This window comes from Bombina bombina, chromosome 6 (assembly GCF_027579735.1).
Source record: "Bombina bombina isolate aBomBom1 chromosome 6, aBomBom1.pri, whole genome shotgun sequence".
Classification (NCBI taxonomy): domain Eukaryota; kingdom Metazoa; phylum Chordata; class Amphibia; order Anura; family Bombinatoridae; genus Bombina; species Bombina bombina.
The window spans coordinates 1,151,151,875-1,151,178,374 of record NC_069504.1 but is presented as its reverse complement, the minus strand read 5'-3'; the positions used below and the strand labels follow the sequence as shown (position 1 = coordinate 1,151,178,374).

The window sequence follows — 26,500 nt, the reverse complement described above, 5'->3', positions numbered from 1 at the left end:
TGATCAGACAAGGTCAAAGATTTGTCTGTAATGATGTTCTGGAGATAGAGAACTTTTGTGCAGACCTGCACATAGATCCACCACTAGATGCTGTTAAAGCTCCAGATGCACGAGAGCAATCCAAAGACGACAATGTCCCACGACCTCAAAGACCGAAATGGCAAACGGTCCAAGTTAAGTGATATAAATCTGCAAACCTGGAACACCTCAAACACTAAATGACCCTCCATGAACATTCCCCATTATGAGAAATGACTGGTTTAAATAGAACTTTTACACCTGCCTCCCCCGTGGAGATACACTGACACTTGGACTGATGTTCCAATATACCTTAACTAAAAGTTTAAGTCACGCTTATGCTGAAATGAATGCACCAGTTAATTGTTTTTTAAAGTTAACCCACAGTTAATTTGTTGTAATCGAATTGTGGTTGTTCTTCGCTCCTCTGGCTCCCTCAAAGGTCGCTGGATGGAATTCGCCAGGCGGCAAGATAACTGAACCGTAGTTTACTTATGTTAAGCTGATTTGTTATGCTCTAATAATGTTTATCTGTAATGTTGAAATATGTCAGACGGGGACTTTTCCCCAGTCCGTTTTCTGTAAACAAAATGTTTTCCAATAGTTATTGGATTCTTCCTTTGAATCCTGCAAATAGAGATTACTACTCTAACACGGATAGTATACAAATTGTTTATTCCTGTCCTATCTTTCTATTTCCTACTTTCTTTCTATTCTCCAAATATTGGTCTTGTAAATGTCCTACATGGGTATTGTATAGGTACACACCACATCAACAATTTTTTATAATTTGGTATGGCTAACACAAAGGCACACTTGCTATCTTTTATGACCCAAAACGTGAAGGGGTTTAATATACCACATAAATGCTCCATGGCCCTATGTGACATAAAAATGAAAAAATGTGACATTCTATTCTTGCAGGAGACACATTTAAAATAAAATTTGGAACCTAAATATTTTTCGCCTTATTATACCCAACACTATCACAACAGTCATCCCGACAAAAAAAATAAATAGGGTCAGCATCCTTTTCCACAATTCCACCATTCCAGCTTTGTAGCATAGATGCAGATAAGGAGGGGAGATACCTTGGTCTGAAAGGCCTCCTATTTGGAAGACCTATTACGTTAATTAACATTTACGCCCCTAACACAAAACAAAGGGAATTTTTTCCAATTTATTACTAACATGATTATCGAGAGGCCAGGGACAACACCACATGCATACTACAGATTATGCAATTTGTCTCTTTACATAAAATCCCTTCGTTCCTCCTGTCAACAGATGCTGAAAAGGCCTTTGACAGGTTGGACTGGACCTTTTTAAAACTCACTCTTCAGAAATTTGGTATCCCAGGGGAATTCATATCCATAATATTTGCACTTTACGCTGATACGACAGCCAAAGTTAAAGTGAATGGCATCCTTTCTGGCTCATTCCATATCAGAAACGGGACAAGACAAGGTTGCCCATTATCCCCACTACTGTTTGTACTTTCTATGGAGATTTTAGTGATTAAACTGAGGGGTAGCCCGGAAGTGAGCGGTCTGCAGATAAACGAAACACAATATAAAGCAACATTGTTTGCAGACGACCTGTTGTTGTCCCTGACAAACCCAATGCAATCCCTACCTGCGGTATGCCTGCTTTTAGACTCATATGTTAAAGCATCTAATTACGCAATAAATTCTTCCAAGTCAGAGCTACTTCCCATGGAAATGTCTCCTGCAGATTGTAAAATATTGGAGGCTGACTACCCATACCAATTCCAACTATTTAATTGAAACCTGGCTTCCTAAATCAATTACCTGGATTGGGAGGATAAATCTGGTTAAAATGAATTTATTGCCTAAACTCCAATATGTATTCCAGACAGTACCTATCCCACTCCCAAACCACTTTATCCCTACACTGCAATCTATCACTAACTCTTACATATGGCATAAAAGACCACCAAGGGTGTCCAAAAAGGCATTATACTTACCACCAGCTAGGGGAGGCCTGTGAGTACCAAATTTTCAAGTATATAAGGACGCTACTACTCTCCAAAGGGTGGTGGACTGGTGCTATCAGTCGGCCACTTCATCTAAAGCTTGGGTCTCCCTAGAGTATGACCTGACAATGACACCCCAATTAGGAAGCTATTGCTGGCTTCCTCCCAAGCACCGACCCTCCACGACCCAAAATTACCCCATTATAAAGGAAACCTTTAACGTGTGGTCTAATCAGATAAAAAGAAACACCTCGCTGTCCAGCATCCCTTCCCCTCTCTCACCATTACTCTCAAATCCTGATTTCATAGTAGGATGTCACCTACAACATAAACCAAAACTAGACATTAATGGGCTGCTACCAGTCTATCTGTTAACAGATTCAACAAAAGTAATCCCAATGACACAAATGCAAAATATAGGGAATGGTTTCTTCACTACCTGGCTGAGATATAAACAACTGGTCCATTTCCTCAACACCCATAAAGATAAACAAGATCTAGTGCGTACCCGTACTGGATTTGAACAACTCTGTAGCGAATCTCACCAACCAGCTCATACTATATCTCTACTATATACTATTTTAAATTCACCTCCATCAGACCATCTCCCTTCTTACACACAAAAATGGCAAAGAGACCTTCCAGGACAAATCTCAGTAGAAGATTGGAATAAAATTTTCAGAAATATTGCTAAATCTTCTCACTCCACTTCCTTAATGGAAGTCAATTACAAACTCTTAATGAGATGGTATTTGAACCTGCAACGTCTCCAATACATATTCCCTTTAACGTCCAATAGATGCTGGAGAAAATGTAACCAAGAGGGATCCATGTACCATATTTGGTGGTCTTGCCCTGGTATTCAGGCATTCTGGCACTCTATAACCATGGAGACTAGCAAAATCCTGGGAAGAGATATTCCCCTAGATGCAGTTGTCCTACTTTTCCATGATACCCCCAAAATGCAATCCAAAGCTCATACCAAACTACTTCACATGGCGTTAAATAGTGCTAAGCAAGTCATACCCCGGAAATGGAAACAGGAGACTGCCCCCACGGTAGACGAGTGGCTAGCCCAATTTTCATTAAATATAAGGTTGGAGAAGTACCATTACTTTTCCATTAATCACTTGGATTTCTATTATGAGATCCTCTTTCTATGGGAATCAAGACCACGCAATTAATTAACCAATGACCATCGACAATCACGCAACTCCTCCAGGGTTACACCAAAGGCTTATGTTAACTACTCGTAATTAAACCTTGTACCAACTTATGTGGGAATTTGTGTACCCGATCTCCTTTTTCTTATTCTCTTTCTTTTTCTTGTCCTTTTTTTTCACCCGTTTGTTCCACTGTTCTCTCTTTTCTCTTCACTATTAAACACTTGCAAGAATACTGTCGGCAACTCTCTTTGAGTCAACATTGACAGCTACCATGGTGACGTTTCTCCAGCTTGTCCTGTATTACCTACAGGCCTAAGGACTTTATATAAGTGTTTCCCGCTTTACTATGCCAGCTGAATTATAAGAATTCTAATGTACATCAAAAGAGACGCACTATGAATGTTTTGATTCTCCACTTGTGTTTCAATTTATTTCAATAAAGCCTTTAAAAAAAAAAAAAAAAAGCCGAACTTACAATATCAAATGCTTCTTCCTGTATTCCCCCAAAGAAGTCAATGGAGGAAAAAAAGGGGAAAAAACACCCCACTCTCCTGCAAACCCGAACGCATATTCTCATGTGTTCTAACCCGACATGAAAATGTTCTGCACATAGCAGAATATCTTCTATTTATTCATACACATTTCCACATATATCTGATGGTATTTTGGTACAGTACATATCTATACCTATATATATAGAGATAATTATATAAAGGTATAGATATAAACATATATATATAGGAATATCTATTTAGAAATACTTAGAACATATTCTGCTATATGCAGAACATTAGAATGTAAATTTTTTCAGTAAATACATAGTTAAAACATTAATTAAATATGAATATTGCAAAAATATGTTTTTACTTGTTTTCATCTACTTAATTGCAAAGGGTTCCAATGCACCTATATATGTGTCTTTATATGTATACATATGTATTTATGTGTATATATGTCTGTAAATACATATATACACATATAAATACACATATATATATATATACACATATAAATACATATATATATATATAAATACATATATACACATATAAATATATATATATATATATAAATACATATATACACATATATATATATATATATATATAAATACATATATATATATATATATATATATATATATATAAATACATATATACACATATCAATACATATATATAAATACATATATACACATATAAATACATATATATATATATATATATATAAATACATATATACACATATAAATACATATATACACATATAAATACATATATATATATATATAAATACATATATATATATATATATATATATATATATATATATATATATATATATATAAAATACTAAAAAGAAAGAGCTCTACCAAAATCTAGCTCTACCAGGCCGCACCATATCACACCCACACATATTATAAAAGAGATATCCTAAACCTCTATGCAAGGAAGATGGGGTAACAAATCTCAGAGTTGTGACCTCAGTGACAGTCCTTATTAGAAGAACAGGAGGAAGTTAACACCAGCACAAATTACCCCAAAAAAACAAACTTTAAACCTCCTTCTAAATGTATGCCCCAGTTATCCTTGTCACCCAGTGTCCACATATTTGTCAAGCATGGTGAAACAGCTGTGAGGTTGGCGATAACGATTTCAAGTGTCACAATCTGGGCAAGTGAAGAGCTGCATCGGCCGTATACATCACAGTGAGACACACCGCGGAAGAGATCCTGCTTGGTAATACCCGTAGAGTGTGTGAATAAAGTGAAGGTAAGCCGTGCAGCAGTAAGCCTTGAACCCTGGGGATTGCTATCATATTGCATATTTGATTGCAGCGGTTTGTTGTAAATTGCCACATATTGACTCTCGCATATATCTTTGAAATCCGGTACCGGATCAGTAACATAATATTTAAGGAGAATCAAGGACGGCATTCTGTTCACTAACAACCGGAGCGTGTTTTAACACTCAAGTGCCCGGTAATAGAGATGGACTTTTTTTGAGCCGGCTCAAGTATCTATAGCATGCTATAAGGAATTTCCTTTGGGTAGTGCACTACACTTGATATCTGATATCAGCAAATTTCACAGTATCTGTTTTTTGGCATTGTTTTTAATAAAATTATATATGTTCTGCATACCTGTTTAGGATATCTCTTTTATAATATGTGTTGGTGTGATATGGTGCGGCCTGGTATCCGCTTTAGCTCTCTAGATTTTGGTAGAGCTGAGCTCTTTCTTTTTAGTATTATATATATAATTTTGGATTGCTAGCACATAACACGGTACCCAACACGCATTCTGAGTGCCCCCTAGCCCAAGTATAAAATATATATATATATATATATATATATATAAAAGCTCTTTGCCTGCTTTTTTCCTGAACCCTGATATCGGTATTATTACGAGTGTAACTGTACTTTTTCATGTATTTTTATGTGTTTTGTGCAACTTTTTAGTTTCACGAAACAGTTAACCACAGCTCTGAAGTTGAGGTAAACATTCTAGCGTAAATCATGATTGCACTCAAGTGATCGTGTTTACTTCCAGCTCGTAATATGAGCAGTAAGTCCGACAAGTGCAAACCCCCGCAATAAAACCCTTATCGCTTGCACACAAACATTTGCACTACACTCGTTAATTATTAATAATAATGAATAATTATTATAGATACTGTAATATATAAAATATATATTCTTTGGACTTTTTTAGAATATTTAAGTACATTTGAAATTATTTTTTACATTATTTATTAATATATTTCAATATTTTATATTTAATGAATACATAACGCACTCATATAATTCGGATTAGCGATCAGGTGATCACTGTTTTACCACAGTGGTCTCCTGACTATGGTCTACTGTACACACTAAAGAAAGGATTGCAATGGGGGGTAGCTAACATGCCCTATTGTCTTTAATTTTTAAACTACAAGCGAAGAGGCTAAAAATGTATACAAATGTTTCTGAATTAATCTAAGTCACTGTCCGTTCTAGAGGTTAATTATTATTAAGTTGGAGACAAGACTGAGGCCTAGATTTGGAGTTTGGCGGTAGCCGTGGAAACCAGCGTTAGAGGCTCCTAACGCTGGTTTTAGGCTACCGCCGGAATTTGGAGTCATTCAAAAAAGGGTCTAACGCTCACTTTTCAGCCGCGACTTTTCCATACCGCAGATCCCCTTACGTCAATTGCGTATCCTATCTTTTCAATGGGATCTTTCTAACTCCGGTATTTAGAGTCGTGGCTGAAGTGAGCGTTAGAAATCTAACGACAAAACTCTAGCCGCAGAAAAAAGTCAGTAGTTAAGAGCTTTCTGGGCTAACGCCGGTTCATAAAGCTCTTAACTACTGTACTCTAAAGTACACTAACACCCATAAACTACCTATGTACCCCTAAACCGAGCCCCCCCCCCCCACATCGCCGCCACTCGATTAAATTTTTTTAACCCCTAATCTGCCGACCGCCACCTACGTTATACTTATGTACCCCTAATCTGCTGCCCCTAACACCGCCGACCCCTATATTATATTTATTAACCCCTAATCTGCCCCCCTCAACGTCGCCTCCACCTGCCTACACTTATTAACCCCTAATCTGCCGAGCGGACCGCACCGCTACTATAATAAAGTTATTAACCCCTAATCAGCCTCATTCCCGCCTCAATAACCCTATAATAAATAGTATTAACCCCTAATCTGCCCTCCCTAACATCGCCGACACCTAACTTCAATTATTAACCCCTAATCTGCCGTCCGCATGCTGCCGCCAGCTACATTATAGCTATGTACCCCTAATCTGCTGCCCTAACATCGCCGACCCCTATATTATATTTATTAACCCCTAATCTGCCCTCCCTAACATCGCCGACACCTAACTTCAATTATTAACCTTTAATCTGCCGACCGAATCTCGCCGCTATTCTAATAAATGTATTAACCCCTAAAGCTAAGTCTAACACTAACACTAACACCCCCTAAGTTAAATATAATTTAAATCTAACAAAATTAATTAACTCTTATTAAATAAATTATTCCTATTTAAAGCTAAATACTTACCTGTAAAATAAATCCTAATATAGCTACAATATAAATTATAATTATATTATAGCTATTTTAGGATTAATATTTATTTTACAGGTAACTTTGTATTTATTTTAACCAGGTACAATAGCTATTAAATAGTTAAGAACTATTTAATAGCTAAAATAGTTAAAATAATTACAAAATTACCTGTAAAATAAATCCTAACCTAAGTTACAATTAAACCTAACACTACACTATCAATAAATTAATTAAATACAATACCTACAATTACCTACAATTAAACCTAACACTACACTATCAATAAATTAATTAAATACAATACCTACAAATAACTACAATGAAATAAACTAACTAAAGTACAAAAATAAAAAAGAACTAAGTTACAAAAAATAAAAAAATATTTACAAACATAAGAAAAATATTACAACAATTTTAAACTAATTACACCTACTCTAAGCCCCCTAATAAAATAACAAAGCCCCCCAAAATAAAAAATGCCCTACCCTATTCTAAATTAAAAAAGTTCAAAGCTCTTTTACCTTACCAGCCCTGAACAGGGCCCTTTGCGGGGCATGCCCCAAAGAATTCAGCTCTTTTGCCTGTAAAAAAAAACATACAATACCCCGCCCCCAACATTACAACCCACCAGCCACATACCCCTAATCTAACCCAAACCCCCCTTAAATAAACCTAACACTAAGCCCCTGAAGATCTTCCTACCTTATCTTCACCTCACCGGGTATCACCGATCGGTCCTGGCTCCAAAATCTTCATCTAAGCCCAAGCGGGGGCTAGACATCCATCATCCGACGGCTGAAGAAGTCCAGAAGAGGCTCCAAAGTCTTCATCCTATCCGGGAAGAAGAGTAGATCCGGACCGGCAACCATCATCTTCCAAGCGGCATCTTCTATCTTCATCCGATGAGGACCGGCTCCATCTTGAAGACCTCCACCGCGGACCCATCTTCTTCTGACGACGACTTCCCGACGAATGACGGTTCCTTTAAGGGACGTCATCCAAGATGGCGTCCCTCGAATTCCAATTGGCTGATAGGATTCTATCAGCCAATCGGAATTAAGGTAGGAATATTCTGATTGGCTGATGGAATCAGCCAATCAGAATCAAGTTCAATCCGATTGGCTGATCCAATCAGCCAATCGGATTGAACTTGATTCTGATTGGCTGATTCCATCAGCCAATCAGAATATTCCTACCTTAATTCCGATTGGCTGATAGAATCCTATCAGCCAATCGGAATTCGAGGGACGCCATCTTGGATGACGTCATTTAAAGGAACCATCATTCGGCGATTAGGCATCAGGAGAAGAGGATGTTCCACGTCGGATGGAAGATGATGGCTCCCGAAGAAAGAGATTGAAGATGCCGTTGATAGAAGACTTCATCCGGATCATGGACCTCTTCAGCTCCCGCTTGGATGATGACTTCAGCCGGATCATGGACCTCTTCAGCCCCCCGCTTGGGCTTGGATCAGGACATCGGAGGAGCTCTTCTGGATCGATCGGTGAACCTGGTATGGTGAAGATAAGGTAGGAAGATCTTCAGGGGCTTAGTGTTAGGTTTATTTAAGGTGGGTTTGGGTTAGATTAGGGGTATGTGGGTGGTGGGTTGTAATGTTGGGGGGGGGTATTGTATGTTTTTTTTTACAGGCAAAAGAGCTGAACTTCTTGGGGCATGCCCCGCAAAGGGCCCTGTTCAGGGCTGTTAAGGTAAAAGAGCTTTGAATTTTAGTAATTTAGAATAGGGAAGGGCATTTTTTTATTTTGGGGGGCTTTGTTATTTTATTAGGGGGCTTAGAGTAGGTGTAATTAGTTTAAAATTGTTGTAATATTTTTCTAATGTTTGTAAATATTTTTTTAATTTTTTGTAACTTAGTTCTTTTTTATTTTTTGTACTTTAGTTAGTTTATTTCATTGTATTTATTTGTAGGAATTGTATTTAATTTATTTATTGATAGTGTAGTGTTAGGTTTAATTGTAGATAATTATAGGTATTTTATTTAATTTATTTATTGATAGTGTAGTGTTAGGTTTAATTGTAACTTAGGTTAGGATTTATTTTACAGGTAAATTTGTAATTATTTTAACTATTTTAGCCATTAAATAGTTCTTAACTATTTAATAGCTATTGTACCTGGTTAAAATAAATACAAAGTTACTTGTAAAATAAATATTAATCCTAAAATTGCTATAATATCATTATAATTTATATTGTAGCTATATTAGGATTTATTTTACAGGTAAGTATTTAGCTTTAAATAGGAATAATTTATTTAATAAGAGTTAATTAATTTCGTTAGATTAAAATTATATTTAATTTAGGGGGGTGTTAGTGTTAGGGTTAGACTTAGCTTTAGGGGTTAATACATTTATTAGAATAGCGGTGAGCTCCAGTCGGCAGATTAGGGGTTAATAATTGAAGTTAGGTGTCGGCGATGTTAGGGAGGGCAGATTAGGGGTTAATACTATTTATTATAGGGTTAGTGAGGCAGATTAGGGGTTAATAACTTTATAATAATAGCGGTGCGGTCCGCTCGGCAGATTAGGGGTTAATAAGTGTAGGCAGGTGGAGGCGACATTGTGGGGGGCAGATTAAGGGTTAATAAATATAATATAGGGGTCGGCGGTGTTAGGGGCAGCAGATTAGGGGTACATAGGGAAAATGTAAGTAGCGGCGGTTTACGGAGCGGCAGATTAGGGGTTAAAAATAATATACAGGGGTCAGCGATAGCGGGGGCGGCAGAATAAGGGTTAATAAGTGTAAGGTTAGGGGTGTTTAGACTCGGGGTACATGTTAGGGTGTTAGGTGCAGACATAGGAAGTGTTTCCCCATAGGAAACAATGGGGCTGCGTTAGGAGCTGAACGCGGGTTTTTTGCAGGTGTTAGGTTTTTTTTCAGCTCAAACAGCCCCATTGTTTCCTATGGGGGAATCGTGCACAAGCACGTTTTTGAGGCTGGCCGCGTCCGTAAGCAACTCTGGTATCGAGAGTTGAAGTTGCATTAAATATGCTCTACGCTCCTTTTTTGGAGCCTAACGCAGCCATTCTGTGGACTCTCAATACCAGAGTTATTTTAAAGGTGCGGCCAGAAAAAAGCCAGCGTTAGATACGCGGGTCGTTATCGACAAAACTCTAAATCTAGCCGTTAGTTAGCAACGGCCAATGACTTATTTAAATCAGCTGGGAACCGCTATGCTAGAGATTCAGTGAACAGACTATAGCATCTGTGTTGTTTACCCGAATAGTGTACTCCGGTACAGCTGTAATTAACATCCAGTATACTGGGGGGTGAGCGGTACAAACAAAAGCTGTAAAATTTCTAAATATATAACTGGGTTAATATGGAAAGCATAACTACAGTTATTCCGGCTTTTGTAAATTATATTGCTAGACAAGCAGTTTTTTTTATGTTGACCACAGCGGTTGTGCTAACTAAAATAATAATTAAGCACTATACGCTAATTAAATAGCAGTATTCTGAGAAGATAGTGATATACTTATAGACTGTAAGATATTTAAACTAGCAACCCGAATATAATTCACTCTTTCTAGTACTGGGGAAAACTGTCCGAATAGGTTATTACTTTAACATTTACCTGTGAGCGGGCTGCTATCCTTACAATTACAAAACTGTTTGGTGGTTTAAGAAAAATAACTCCTGTTTTATTCACATTCTAAAATAGGTGAGTTTATTATGATATACACATCACGGTAACCAGTGGAGCCAGAGTTGGGAATCCATTCCTGGCAAATACACGCATATCATACAAAATATCATTCAAATATGATCCAATCATATATGTCAACATTATAAATACTAGGAAGTATATATACATACACAGCAGCCGTGCTTACTAAAATAATAAATAAGCACTATATGCTAATTATATTATAGTATCTTGAGAAGATAGTGATATACTCATAGGCTGCAAGATATTTAAACTAGCAATCCTAGTATCATCCACTCCCTCTATTACTGGGGAAATTACTGGGGAAATATTATTTAACATTTACCTATGAGTGGATTGTTATCTTTACAATTACAACACTGTGTGGTGGTTCAGGAACAATAATTTCTGTTTTATTTACATTCTAAAATAGGTGAATTCATTGCGGTATGAACATCACCGCAACTAGTGTGGCCAGAGTTGGGAATCCATCCCTGGCAAAAATATGTCTATCATACTAAATATCTTCATCATTATAATATGACCCAATCAAATAGATCAATATTCTAAACACTAGTAAGTTTACTTATATATTTGCATGTTCTGACCTGGGATAATAAAGGTCAGACTTTAATTTATAAATATTCATGAAGATAGTATATATCAGGAGATAAACATTGTCCCTCCTTGAACCATAGGTTAACACCGTGAACAAGACAGGTGCTCTTAACATTCGACTCTTTATTAGACATATGATCCAACATATAATTCTAGAATATTATTTTAAACCTCTTTGTGGTTTTAACTTCACTGTGTGTGTGTAGTTTCTTTTTAAACAGATAAGTTATTAATAAAAGTTATGTTTTAAATTCAGAACAAGCTTCCACTTTCTGAAATTATTAGTTTCTATTTTAGGGAGACAGAAGTGCTAAAAAGTGCATCCTTTCTTGTCAACCAAGTTTCTTTCTTTTTTGACATTACCTCGTGACTATGGTCTACATGTGGAGCGATATTTTAAAGTGCGCCCATAAAGGGGCTAATTTTCCCATTTACGGGCGCACGTTAAATAACCAGCCATTACAAGTGGCTGGTTAATACTCCCGCAAGCTTGCAGGAGCACTTTGCGCTTTTAACCAGATAAAAATGTTGCCCTAATTGCCACCCCAAATAAAGTAAACAGTAATTCAATATAAAATAAAAATAACAAAGCAGTTATAAGGGGTTAAAGTAAAGTGATGTCGGGTGTATATAAAAAAATGACACTGAAAAGTGCTTTTACATTGAAGTCTATGGGGACTGTGTGTTCCCAGTAAATATATATTTATATAATTATATACATATATATTTATGTGTTAAGTTGTGTATAGAAACATATTAACACATTAATATATATGTACAGTCATGTCAAAAAATATTGGCACCCCTGCGTTTCTGTCAGATAATGCACCACTTTGTCCAGAAAACTGTTGCAATTACAAATGTTTAGGCGTTCTTATGTTTATTTCTTTTGTTTGTATTGGTATGACAAAAAAAGTGGAGAAAAAAAGCCAAATCTGACAGATTCCTCGCAAAACTCCAAAAATGAACTGTACAAAATTATTGGCACTGCCTCAAAATTTTAAGAAATAATTGCATTCCAAGTTTGTGATGCTCCTGTAATTTGTAATTAAACTCACCTGTATCAATTAACAGGTGATGACAATGTAGAAATCAAACCGGCAACCAGTTAAAATGGTGACAAATGTACTCAACCTTTCTGTTGTGTGTCTCTGTGCCACACTGGGCATGGAGAAGAGAAAGAGCAGCAACGAATTGTCTGAGGATTTGAGAACAAAAATTGTACAAAAGCATGGACAATCTCAAGGTTATAAGTCAATCTCCAGAGATCTTAATGTTCCTGTGTCCACTGTGCACAACATTGTCAAGAAGTTTACAGCTAATCTCCCTGGACGTGGACGAAAGAGAAAAATTGCTCAACGATTGCAAAGAAGGATTGTTCGAATGGTGAATAAAGAACCTTGATCAACTACCGGACAAATTCAAGCTGACTTTCAGACACCGGATACAAATGTGTTAGCTTGCACTATATTTCGCCATCTGAATGGAAAGGGACGCTATGGTAGGAGACCCAGGAGGGTCAAAACTTACCTGAAGAAGCCAAATCCTTTTAGGGATATTGTGCTATGGACAGAAAAACAAAATTACAACTTTTTGGTAAAGTCTATCATTCTACTGTTTCAGAAAAAGAAAGGAGGCTTTTAAAGAAAAGAATACAATCCCTACAGTCAAACATGGTGGGGGTTCACTGATGTTTTGGGGTTGCTTTGCTGCTTCAGGCACCGGATGTCTTGACTGTGTGCATGGCATTATAAAATCTGAAGACTACCAAAAATTCCGTGATGCAATTTAGGTTCCAGTGTCAGAAAGTTAGGTCTCTGTCAGGGGTCATGTGTCTTACAGCAGGACAATGACCCAAAGCACACGTAAAAAAACACCCAGAAATGGTTTAAGACAAAGCGCTGGAGAGTACTGAACTGGCCAACAATGAGTCCAGATCTAAATTCCATAGAGCACCTGTGGAGAGATCTCAAAACAGCAGTTGGGAATAGGTACCCTTTCAATCTGAGAGAAATGGAGCAGTTGGCAAAAGAAGAGTGGTCCAGTAGAGAGGTATAAGAAACTCATTGATGGTTACAGGAAGCGATCGACTTCAGTTATTTTTTCCAAGGGGTGTGCTACCAAATATTAAATTGAGGATGCCAATAATTTTGTCCAGTACATTTTGTGTAGTTTTGAGTTTAATGTGTCAGATTGAGCTTTTTTTCTCTCCACTTTTTTGTCTCCTACCAATACAAACAAAAGAAATAAACACGAGAATGCCTAAACATTTGTAATTGCAACAATTTTTTGGGCGAAGTGGTGCATTTTGTGACAGAAATGCAAGTGTGCCAATATTTTTGGCCATGGCTGTATATATTCATATACATATATATATATATATATATATATATATATTGCTGCCCAATGTTGCACACATTAACCCCTGAGCTATGTATAGTAAGGGAGCTGAGATCTAGGGGATTATGTCTAGTAATGGAGCTGAGATCTAGGCGTTTGTGGCTAGTAAGGGAGCTGAGATCTAGAGGTTTGTGTCTAGTAGTAAGGGAGCTGAGATCTAGGGGTTTGTGTCTAGTAAGGGAGCTAAGATCTAGGGGTTTATGACTAGTAAGGGAGCTGAGATCTAGTGGTTTGTGTCTAGTAAGGGAGCTTAGATCTTGGGATTTGCGGCTAGTAAGGAGCTGAGATCTAGGTGTGTGTGGCTAGTAAGGGAGCTGAGATCGAGGGGTTTGTTTCTAATAAGGGAGCTGATATCTAGGGGTTTGTGGCTAATAAGGGAGCTGAGATTTAGGGGTTTGTGGCTAGTAAGAGAGCTGAGATCGAGGGGTTTGTTTCTAGTAAGGGGGCTGATATCTAGGGGTTTGTGTCTAGTAAGAGAGCTTAGATCTTGGGGTTTGTGGCTAGTAAGGAGCTGAGATCTAGGGGTTTATGGCTAGCAAGGGAGCTGAGATCTAGGGGTTTGTGGCTAGTGAGGGAGCTGAGATCTAGGGGTTTGTGTATAGTAAGGGGGCTGAGATCTAGAGGTTTGTGGCTAGTAAGGGAGCTAAGATCTAGGGGTATGTGTCTAGTAAGGGAGCTGAGATCTAGGGGTTTGTGGCTAGTAAGGGAGCTGAGATATAGGGTTTTGTGTCTAGTAAGGTAGCTAAGATCTAGGGGCTTGTGTCTAGTAAGGGAGATGAGATCTAGGGGATTATGTCTACTAAGGGAGCTGAGATCTAGGAGTTTGTGGCTAGTAAGGGAGCTAAGATCTAGGTATTTGTGTCTAGTAAGGGAGCTGAGATCTAGAGGTTTGTGTCTAGTAAGGGAGCTGCGGTCTAGGGGTTTGTGTCGTAAGGGAGCTGAGATCTAGGGGTTTGTAACTAGTAAGGGAGCTGAGATCTAGTGGTTTGTGTCTAGTAAGGGAGCTTAGATCTTGGGGTTTGTGGCTAGTAAGGAGCTGAGATCTAGGGGTTTGTGGCTAGTAAGGGAGATGAGACCTAGGGGTTTGTTTCTAGTAAGGGAGCTGAGATCTAGGGGTTTGTGGCTAGTAAGGAGGCTGAGATCTAGGGGTTTGTATCTAGTAAGGGAGCTGAGATCTTGGGGTTTGTGGCTAGTAAGGGAGCTGAGATATAGGTGTTTGTGGCTAGTAAGGGAGCTGAGATCTAGTAGTTTGTGTCTAGTAAGGGAGCTTAGATCTTGGGGTTTGTGGCTAGTAAGGAGCTGAGATCTATGGGTTTGTGGCTAGTAAGGGAGCTGAGATCTAGGGGTTTGTATCTAGTAAGGAAGCTTAGATCTTGGGGTTTGTGGCTAGTAAGGAGCTGAGATATAGGTGTTTGTGGCTAGTAAGGGAGCTGAGATCTAGTAGTTTGTGTCTAGTAAGGGAGCTTAGATCTTGGGGTTTGTGGCTAGTAAGGAGCTGAGATCTATGGGTTTGTGGCTAGTAAGGGAGCTGAGATCTAGGGGTTTGTTTCTAGTAAGGGAGCTGAGATCTAGTGGTTTGTGTCTAGTAAGGGAGCTTAGATCTTGGGGTTTGTGGCTAGTAAGGAGCTGAGATCTAGGGGTTTGTGGCTAGTAAGGGAGATGAGATCTAGGGGTTTGTTTCTAGTAAGGGAGCTGAGATCTAGGGGTTTGTTTCTAGTAAGGGAGCTTAGATCTTGGGGTTTGTGGCTAGTAAGGAGCTGAGATCTAGGGGTTTGTGGCTAGTAAGGGAGCTGAGATCTAGGGGTATGTATCTAGTAAGGGAGCTTAGATCTTGGGGTTTGTGGCTAGTAAGGAGCTGAGATCTAGGGGTTTGTGGCTAGTAAGGGGGCTGAGATATAGGTGTTTGTGGCTAGTAAGGGAGCTGAGATCTAGTAGTTTGTGTCTAGTAAGGGAGCTTAGATCTTGGGGTTTGTGGCTAGTAAGGAGCTGAGATCTATGGGTTTGTGGCTAGTAAGGGAGCTGAGATCTAGGGGTTTGTATCTAGTAAGGAAGCTTAGATCTTGGGGTTTGTGGCTAGTAAGGAGCTGAGATATAGGTGTTTGTGGCTAGTAAGGGAGCTGAGATCTAGTAGTTTGTGTCTAGTAAGGGAGCTTAGATCTTGGGGTTTGTGGCTAGTAAGGAGCTGAGATCTATGGGTTTGTGGCTAGTAAGGGAGCTGAGATCTAGGGGTTTGTTTCTAGTAAGGGAGCTGAGATCTAGTGGTTTGTGTCTAGTAAGGGAGCTTAGATCTTGGGGTTTGTGGCTAGTAAGGAGCTGAGATCTAGGGGTTTGTGGCTAGTAAGGGAGATGAGATCTAGGGGTTTGTTTCTAGTAAGGGAGCTGAGATCTAGGGGTTTGTTTCTAGTAAGGGAGCTTAGATCTTGGGGTTTGTGGCTAGTAAGGAGCTGAGATCTAGGGGTTTGTGGCTAGTAAGGGAGCTGAGATCTAGGGGTATGTATCTAGTAAGGGAGCTTAGATCTTGGGGTTTGTGGCTAGTAAGGAGCTGAGATCTAGGGGTTTGTGGCTAGTAAGGGGGCTGAGATCTAGGGGTTTGTATCTAGTAAGGGAGCTTAGATCTTGGGGTTTGTGGCTAGTAAGGAGCTGAGATCTAGGGGTTTGTGGCTAGTAAGGGAGATGAGATCTAGGGGTTTGTGGCTAGTAAGGGGGCTGAGATCTAGGGGTTTGTATCTAGTAAGGGAGCTTAGATCTTGGGGTTTGTGGCTAGTAAGGAGCTGAGATATAGGTGTTTGTGGCTAGTAAGGTAGCTGAGATCTAGGGGTTTGTGTCTAGTAAGGGAGCTTAGATCTTGGGGTTTGTGGCTAGTAAGGAGCTGAGATCTATGGGCTTGTGGCTAGTAAGGGAGCTGAGATGTAGGGGTTTGTATCTAGTAAGGTAGCTTAGATCTTGGGGTTTGTGGCTAGTAAGGAGCTGAGATCTATGGGTTTGTGGCTAGTAAGGGAGCTGAGATCTAGTGGTTTGTGTCTAGTAAGGGAGCTTAGATCTTGGGGTTTGTGACTAGTAAGGAGCTGAGATCTAAAGGTTTGTGTCTAGTAAGGGAGATGAGATCTAGGGGTTTGTTTCTAGTAAGGGAGCTGAGATCTAGGGCATTGTGTCTAGTAAGGGGGCTGAGATCTATGGGTTTGTGGCTAGTAAGGAGCTGAGATCTAAAGGTTTGTGGCTAGTAAGGGAGCTGAGATCTAGGGGTTTGTTTCTAGTAAGGGAGCTGAGATCTAGGGCATTGTGTCTAGTAAGGGGGCTGAGATCTATGGGTTTGTGGCTAGTAAGGAGCTGAGATCTATGGGTTTGTGGCTAGTAAGGGAGCTGAGATCTAGGGGTTTGTTTCTAGTAAGGGAGCTGAGATCTAGGGGCTAGTAAGGGGGCTGAGATGTAGGGGTTTGTATCTAGTAAGGGAGCTTAGATCTTGGGGTTTGTGGCTAGTAAGGAGCTGAGATCTATGGGTTTGTGGCTAGTAAGGGAGCTGAGATCTAGTGGTTTGTGTCTAGTAAGGGAGCTTAGATCTTGGGGTTTGTGGCTAGTAAGGAGCTGAGATCTAAAGGTTTGTGGCTAGTAAGGGAGCTGAGATCTAGGGGTTTGTTTCTAGTAAGGGAGCTGAGATCTAGGGCATTGTGTCTAGTAAGGGGGCTGAGATCTATGGGTTTGTGGCTAGTAAGGAGCTGAGATCTAAAGGTTTGTGGCTAGTAAGGGAGCTGAGATCTAGGGGTTTGTTTCTAGTAAGGGAGCTGAGATCTAGGGCATTGTGTCTAGTAAGGGGGCTGAGATCTATGGGTTTGTGGCTAGTAAGGAGATGAGATCTATGGGTTTGTGGCTAGTAAGGGAGCTGAGATCTAGGGGTTTGTTTCTAGTAAGGGAGCTGAGATCTAGGGGCTTGTGTCTAGTAAGGGGGCTGAGATCTAGGGGCTTGTGTCTAGTAAGGGAGATGAGATCTAGGGGCTTGTGTCTAGTAAGGGGGCTGAGATCTAGGGGCTTGTGTCTAGTAAGGGAGCTGAGATCTAGGGGCTTGTGTCTAGTAAGGGAGCTGAGATCTAGGGGCTTGTTTCTAGTAAGGGAGCTGAGATCTTGGGGCTTGTGTCTAGTAAGGGAGCTGAGATCTAGGGGCTTGTGTCTAGTAAGGGGGCTGAGATCTAGGGGCTTGTGTCTAGTAAGGGAGCTGAGATCTAGGGGCTTGTGTCTAGTAAGGGAGCTGAGATCTAGGGGCTTGTTTCTAGTAAGGGAGCTGAGATCTAGGGGCTTGTGTCTAGTAAGGGAGCTGAGATCTAGGGGCTTGTGTCTAGTAAGGGAGCTGAGATCTAGGGGCTTGTGTCTAGTAAGGGGGCTGAGATCTAGGGGCTTGTGTCTAGTAAGGGAGCTGAGATCTAGGGGCTTGTGTCTAGTAAGGGGGCTGAGATCTAGGGGCTTGTGTCTAGTAAGGGGGCTGAGATCTAGGGGCTTGTGTCTAGTAAGGGAGCTGAGATCTAGGGGCTTGTGTCTAGTAAGGGAGCTGAGATCTAGGGGCTTGTGTCTAGTAAGGGAGCTGAGATCTAGGGGCTTGTGTCTAGTAAGGGAGCTGAGATCTAGGGGCTTGTTTCTAGTAAGGGAGCTGAGATCTAGGGGCTAGTAAGGGAGCTGAGATCTAGGGGCTAGTAAGGGGGCTGAGATCTAGGGGCTTGTGTCTAGTAAGGGGGCTGAGATCTAGGGGCTAGTAAGGAAGCTGAGATCTAGGTGTTTGTGTCTAGTAAGGGAGCTAAGATCTAGGTGTTTGTGTCTAGTAAGGGAGCTGAGATCTAGGTGTTTGTGTCTAGTAAGGGAGCTAAGATCTAGGTGTTTGAACAGCAACCTCCATCTAGTTCTCTTACCTGTCTGTCATTTCACGATCCTGTACCCTCTGTGTCATGCACATTTGTGGTGACATCACCGGCACTCCCATGAAGCTAACAACGATAAGACCTGCAGTGTTGGGGAATCACTGATCTAGTGCTGTGATCAGTGATTCCCCTTCTTGAAGAGAACAGGTTGCATGTGCTCACTGGCAGCAGTTTACATGACGACCCTTTCTTGTCACATGCAGGCATTTTTAGAAGCAAATGTTACTTTTAATTTTATATATCATCTATTTATTTATCTATCAATCAATCTATTTATCTATCTATCTATCTATTTATCTATTAATCTATTTATCTATCTATCAATCTATTTATCTATCTATCAATCTATCTATATATCTATCTATCTATCTATCTATTTATCTATTAATCTATTTATCTATCAATCAATCTATTTATCTATTAATCTATTTATCTATCTATCAATCTATTTATCTATCTATCTATTTATCTATTAATATATTTATCTATCTATCAATCTATTTATCTATCTATACATGCATACTTACATTGCTATAGATATATCTTAAGTAAACATTTAAAAGTGAGGCATTAACAATTGGGCAAAATAATTATACAAGGATTATACTCAATACTCACCACACTGCCGCTTATTTATCTAACAAATAGCTTATTGACATCTGCTAAGCAATGCTCACAACAAGTTAACCTGACTCTCTCTCTTCTGCTTTCAGGTATGTGAATTGGGTCCAGCATCATCTCCTCAAAACTCACTGCTTTCTGTGGCTATTGTACTCTGTCCAAGTCTCTCTTTTGGTATGTGAATTGGGTCCAGCATCATCTCCTCCAAACTCACTGCTTTCTGTGGCATATGTACTCTGTCTACGTCAGCTCTGTCCTATAAATCTAACACTTCTATGGGGTAGCATTGCTGGGGTTAGCATCGCAGGTTTAGATAGCAGTATTGTAACATCATCTGTTCACATCTCTTAAGTGAACATTTATAAGTGAGGCATTAACATTTGGGCAAAAGAATTATACAAGAATTGAACAAGGATTGGACAAGGGAAAAGGCAAGTCCTGTTGTAATACTGTTTTAGCCACTGTTTCCCACTTTTATAATAATGCTCAATACCTTCATATTCCTTTTTACTACCTTTTGTCTCTATAACAAACTACTTTATTCAATTACTCTTTCTCCCTCACCACCTGCACTGTTCATTAGCCCATCTCTCTTAACCTCACCTTACTTTTGTACTCATGAACTTTACACATTCCAAAAGACTCTCTCTCCCCTTTGCACCTCATCCCAAAAACAGTCTCATTGCTGCAAATCTGCATCTCATCTCATGTCACTCTCCCTCTTGCTCATACTAGCTGCTGGTGACATCTCCCCTAATCCTGGTCCCTCACAACTTCCTAGCCTTGCACATTCATGTGTGCCTTTCAATAAACCTCAAAAACAAAACTCTGATAACCTTAATCTCATTCCTCTTGCATCTAAAGCCACCACCCCCTTCACTTGTGCACTCTGGAACTCTCGCTCTGTTTACAACAATCTCACTTCTATCCATGACCTCTTTATCTCCCACTCCCTCAACCTTCTGAGCTCTTTATTTTTCCCCCTTCTTCCTAAATCTCCATTACCCCTACCCCGCATTCTCAATGTCTTGGGGTCACACTTGACTCAGACCTCTCTTTCACTCCTCACATTCAGTCCTTGGCTAAATCCTGCCGCTTCCACCTTAAAAAAACATCTCTAAAATTAGACATTTCCTTACACAAGACACAACTAAGATTTTAATCCACTCTCTCATCCTTTCCCGTCTTGATTACTGCAACTCCATCCTCTCTGGTCTCCCTAGCTGCCGCCTAGCTCCTTTACAATCCATAATGAATGCCTCTGCCAGGCTCATCTTCCTTACACGTCGCTCTTCATCTGCTCCACCTCTCTACCAATCCCTTCATTGGCTTCCTCTTGCCTCCAGGATTAAACACGAAATTCTCACTCTGACATAAAAAGCCCTTAACTGCACGGCTCCCCCTACATCTCAGACCTTGGGGCCTATTTAACAAAAGTCTGTCCAACATGATCTGATCAGTGGATCATGTCCGACAGACATCGCTCTCCGCATTCAGCATTGCATCAACAGCTCTTGTGAACTGCTGGTGCAAAGCCGCCCCCTGCAGATTTGCAGCCAATCAGCCGCTAGCAGGGGGTGTCAATCAACCCGATCGTATTGGACCGGGTTGATTTCACGCAATCTCTGTCCACGGCCTCAGAGCAGGCGGACAGGTTATGGAGCAGCAGTCTTTAGACTGCTGCTTCATAATTGGTGTTTCTGGCGAGTTTGAAGGCTCGTCATAAACACGGCCCTTCAAGCTCCATACGGAGCTTGATAAATGGGCCCCTAAGTCTCCAGATACTCTCCCTCCCATCCCCTTCATTCTGCTCACAATCTCCTCCTCTCCTCCTCTCTTGTTACCTCCTCACACTCCCGTTTACAGGACTTCTCCAGACTGGCTCCCTGGAACCCTCTGCATCGCTCCATAAGACTCTCCCATAGTTTTAACAGCTTCAAGCGCTCCCTAAAAACTCTACTGTTCAGGGATGCATACAACCTACACTAACCTTTCCTAACTCCATTGCTTTCCCCTTGAACCCCTTAGCATGTAAGTCTATGGGCCCAGCTGTTTGTAGATCACCTACAACAGTGCAACTCTTGGCAGGGACCTCTACCCATTTGATCCCTATAAATGTGAACTTGTAAACCGCCTATGTCTACAGCATTGCAGAATCTGTTGGAGCGCTACAAATACCTGATAATAATAAATAATATACACACACATTAAATAAATAAATATATATACATACTTAAAAATAAAATTTTCTTCTAAGTGAAGAATATAGGTATTGAATTGGATTGTGCAGTATAATAGCACTTGAAATCTAGGCATATGTGTTTAACCTCTTTGCCAGAGTGAAACAGTTATATACAAACATTAGTGCATTTTCATGTTGTTCATTTATGTCCCTTTAATGAGGTAAGCTGTTAAGTTTTGATTTTTGTGATCCCAGCACCATCTTATCAATCCCTGAAATAGTTTATAGTTTGTTTGTAAAGAGTCCCCAAAGTACATTTATTAATCTATATACGTTTTAACTTGTAATTAATTTATCTTTTTATTATGTTAATTACAGAAAAGTCTAAAGACATAACAAATTAACAATAAGAAATCATGAAGAAAACTGGAAATTCATCTGGAAAGAAAAGATGTCAAGTGCCAAAACTAAAGGTCTGTAAATAAATTAGTGCTGTTTGTGTTTATTTGTAAAAAAAAAACAGTAACATTTCTCTGCTTATAAACTGTAACTTCAGACTTTCAGCAGATACAAAGAATTGTTTTAACTTTCAACACTTTCATTTTATTTCTATTTTGTTTTTGTTAAACTTGGAAGTGTTTATACTTTGCTTTAATTTGGTTACTTTGTGTGAAACATTTATGACAAATGTATTTACCAGTGAGTTGATGACGTAGCCCCAGACTTGTCCTTAGTGCTGCTGATCCCTACGTTGGTTATTAAAGGTATCAGCCGTGCATCACTTTGTATCACAAAAGGGTTTCTTCTCATGGGTCACATGGTACCTCACTTTCTCTGCAGTGAACACATTGCTCTGTGCATGTCGACCATTTCATCTCCCCCATTTTATTTCCTATGTTCATTTGCAGTTTTCTGCTGTTAAAAAATTACATTTCAGGTTCAAGTCAGAGTTGCCAGATTTTACTGCATGAAACCCAAACATTTTCTTTCATGACTCAGATAGAGACCATTTTAAGCAACTTTCCAATTTACTTATGTCATCTAATTTGCCTAATTCTTTAGATTTCCTTTGTTGAAGAAATAGATATGCACATGGGAGAGCCAATCACACGAGGGATCTATGTGCTGCCACCAATCAGCAGCTACTGAGCCTATCTAGATATGCTTTTAAGCAAAGGATATTAATAGAATGAAGCAAATTAGAAAATAGAAGTAAATTAGAAAGTTATTTAAAATGACTGCTCTTTCTAAATCAGGAAAGAAACAAATTGGGTTTCATGTCCATTTAAAGGGACACTAAACCCAAACATTTTCTTTCGTGATTCAGATAGAAAGTTGCTTAAAATTGCTGCTCTAATTTACTCCTAATAAAAAAAAAATGTTCTCTTGCTATCTTTATTTGAAAAAGAAGGCATCTAAGCTTTTTTTTTGGCTCATATTCTGGACAGCACTTTTTTATTGGTGGATGAATTTATCCACCAATCAGCAAAAACAACCCAGGTTGTTCACCAAAAATGGGCCGGCATCTAAACTTACATTCCTGCATTTCAAATAAAGAGAATGAAGACAATTTGATAATAGGAGTAAATTAGAAAGTTGCTTAAAATGTCTGCTCTGTCTGAATCATGAAATAAAAAAATTGGGTTCAGTGTCCCTTTAAGCTTATTTTATGGCTTCATTTAAAAGGGTAAAGCTCTTGTGTGATTGGCTGATAAACACAGAACGTTATTGGTGGAGCAGAACTTCCCTCCCCAAAGGGATCGGAGTAAAACATTCAGACAGAGAATACAATTGTTAAAAAGTTTCCAATTGACTTCTATTATTAATTTGTTGAAGAGATACCTAGGTAGCCAGGCAATCATGCTGCCATCTAGTGCTCTTGCAAATGGACACTGCTGCAGACACGTGCACACTCATAAGAGTACTTTTCTGCTTTATAACAAAAGACACAAAGAGAACAAAGAACATTTGACAACAGAAGTAAATTAGAAAGTTGTTTAAAATTGCTGCTGTTGGTTTTCCTATCCATTTAAGCCTGAGCAGAGAAATGGATATTTAAAAAAGTAAAATAAAAAGATAGTGAAATCTTTTAAATGATGTTTTACAAATAATTTTAAAATGATGATACAGCCAGTGATAGGAGCATATGCATGTATGCCTGTTTCTGATTGGCTGACCATCTGTATACAGATATGAAGTGGCAGTGGTTAAATATACAGTAAAATAGAAGACATTTAATAAAAATGTTATTTCTCTATGTTTCTCTTTATTTTTCATCTTAAGTTTTTTTGCTGTGTTTTCTTCCATTATAATTTTGGAAATTCAACAGAAACTGTAAAGTGGGGAAAGCAGAAATGCGTAAGGGTAATGGTAATGGTTTAATGATATATAATAAAAAATAAAATGTATCACAATGGTGAAAAAAACACAAATGCACATAAAGTAAAATAAATATAAATGAAATCTAATACAGACCATCAAAGAGTCAACTATCAAATATAAACAGTCATAGAGTCCTCTGATATAAGATGCAAGTGCAAACTTTATTCTTGTTCTTATAGACCCTCAGAAGTAATCCTCAAATGAAAGAAAATAGCAATCATAGCGTAACACAGTACATACAATCTGCATCAGTTCCCCACTGATCCTACTCACGTTTTCCATAGCTATAACTTAGCTCTTAGTGTTAGCTCTTTATATAAACACCTCCTGGTTCACAGCATACAAAATGTATTAAAAACAGACATAGGTCACTAAGGGGAAAAAACAGCTTACAAAGATATGGACGCGCTCTTTGGGGCCGGTTTAACATTGTGCGGGCGCTGTAGCTGATCATGTCTGCCACACATCGATAAATGCAGATAGCGTATGCTGTAGCATTTATCATTTTACAAGCATTTCTCGTAAAATGCTTCTGCAATACCGCCCCCTGTACATTCCCCGCTAGCAGGGGGTGTCAATCATCCCGATTGTATCTGATCGGAATGATTGCTGTCCACCACCTCAGAGGTGGCTGACGAGTAAAGGAGCAGCGGTCTTAAAACCGCTGCGTCTTAACTCTTGTTTCCGGCTAACCTGAAGGCTCGCTCGGAAACTGCAACATACGGGGCTCCCGTGGGAACTGCAGCATACGGGGCTCGCGCAGAAACTGCAGCATACGTGGCTCACACAGAAACTGCAGCATACGGGGCTCACGCAGAAACTGCAGCATACGGGGCTCGCACAGAAACTGCAGCATACAGGGCTCGCGCAGAAACTGCAGCAAACGGGGCTCACGCAGAAACTGCAGCATACAGGGCTCGCACAGAAACTGCAGCATACAGGGCTCACACAGAAACTGCAGCATACAGGGCTCGCGCAAAAACTGCAGCAAACGGGGCTCACGCAGAAACTGCAGCATACAGGGCTCGCGCAGAAACTGCAGCATACGGGGCTCACGCAGAAACTGCAGCATACAGGGCTAGCGCAGAAACTGCAGCATAAGGGGCTCACGCAGAATCTGCAGCATACGGGGCTCGCACAGAAACTGCAGCATACAGGGCTCGCGCAGAAACTGCAGCACACAGGGCTCGCGCAGAATCTGCAGCATACGTGGCTCACACAGAAACTGCAGCATACGGGGCTCATGCAGAAATTGCAGCATACGGGGCTCACGCAGAAACTGCAGCATACGTGGCTCACACAGAAACTGCAGCATAAGGGGCTCACGCAGAATCTGCAGCATACGGGGCTCGCACAGAAATTGCAGCATACAGGGCTCGCGCAGAAACTGCAGCATACAGGGCTCGCGCAGAATCTGCAGCATACGTGGCTCACACAGAAACTGCAGCATACGGGGCTCACGCAGAAATTGCAGCATACGGGGCTCGTTCAGAAACTGCAGCATACAGGGCTCGCGCAGAAACTGCAGCATACGGGGCTCACGCAGAAACTGCAGCATACAGGGCTAGCGCAGAAACTGCAGCATAAGGGGCTCACGCAGAATCTGCAGCATACGGGGCTCGCGCAGAATCTGCAGCATACGTGGCTCACACAGAAACTGCAGCATACGGGGCTCAAGCAGAAAATGCAGCATACGGGGCTCACGCAGAATCTGCAGCATACGTGGCTCACACAGAAACTGCAGCATAAGGGGCTCACGCAGAATCTGCAGCATACGGGGCTCGCACAGAAACTGCAGCATACAGGGCTCGCGCAGAAACTGCAGCATACAGGGCTCGCGCAGAATCTGCAGCATACGTGGCTCACACAGAAACTGCAGCATACGGGGCTCACGCAGAAATTGCAGCATACGGGGCTCGTTCAGAAACTGCAGCATACAGGGCTCGCGCAGAAACTGCAGCATACGGGGCTCACACAGAAACTGCAGCATACGGGGCTCACGCAGAAATTGCAGCATACGGGGCTCGTTCAGAAACTGCAGCATACAGGGCTCGCGCAGAAACTGCAGCATACGGGGCTCACGCAGAAACTGCAGCATACAGGGCTCGCGCAGAAACTGCAGCATACGGGGCTCACGTAGAAACTGCAGCATATGGGGCTCTCGCAGAAACTGCAGCATACGGGGCTCGCACAGAAACTGAAGCATACGGGGCTCGCTCAGAAACTGCAGCATACAGGGCTCGCGCAGAAACTGCAGCATATGGGGCTCACACAGAAACTGCAGCATACAGAGTACGCGCATAAACTGCAGCATACAGGGCTAGCGCAGAAACTGCAGCATAAGGGGCTCGCACAGAAACTGCAGCATACAGGGCTCGCGCAGAAACTGCAGCATACGGGGTTCGCGTAGAAACTGCAGCATATGGGGCTCACGCAGAAACTGCAGCATACAGGGCTCGTGCAGAAACTGCAGCATACGGGGCT

The 26,500-nt window shown here is 40.4% G+C and overlaps 1 protein-coding gene across 1 annotated transcript in view; it reads left to right on the top strand.

Moving 5' to 3' along the window:
- LOC128664932 (solute carrier organic anion transporter family member 1C1) overlaps positions 1–26,500 on the top strand; it is a 100,723-nt gene that overhangs the window by 68,116 nt on the left and 6,107 nt on the right. The window contains exons 2-3 of the mRNA XM_053719725.1: positions 19,545–19,626; positions 22,013–22,107. Coding sequence (XP_053575700.1) covers positions 22,051–22,107 — 57 coding nt within the window. The 5' untranslated portion in view covers positions 19,545–19,626; positions 22,013–22,050. The remainder of the gene's footprint in view (positions 1–19,544; positions 19,627–22,012; positions 22,108–26,500) is intronic.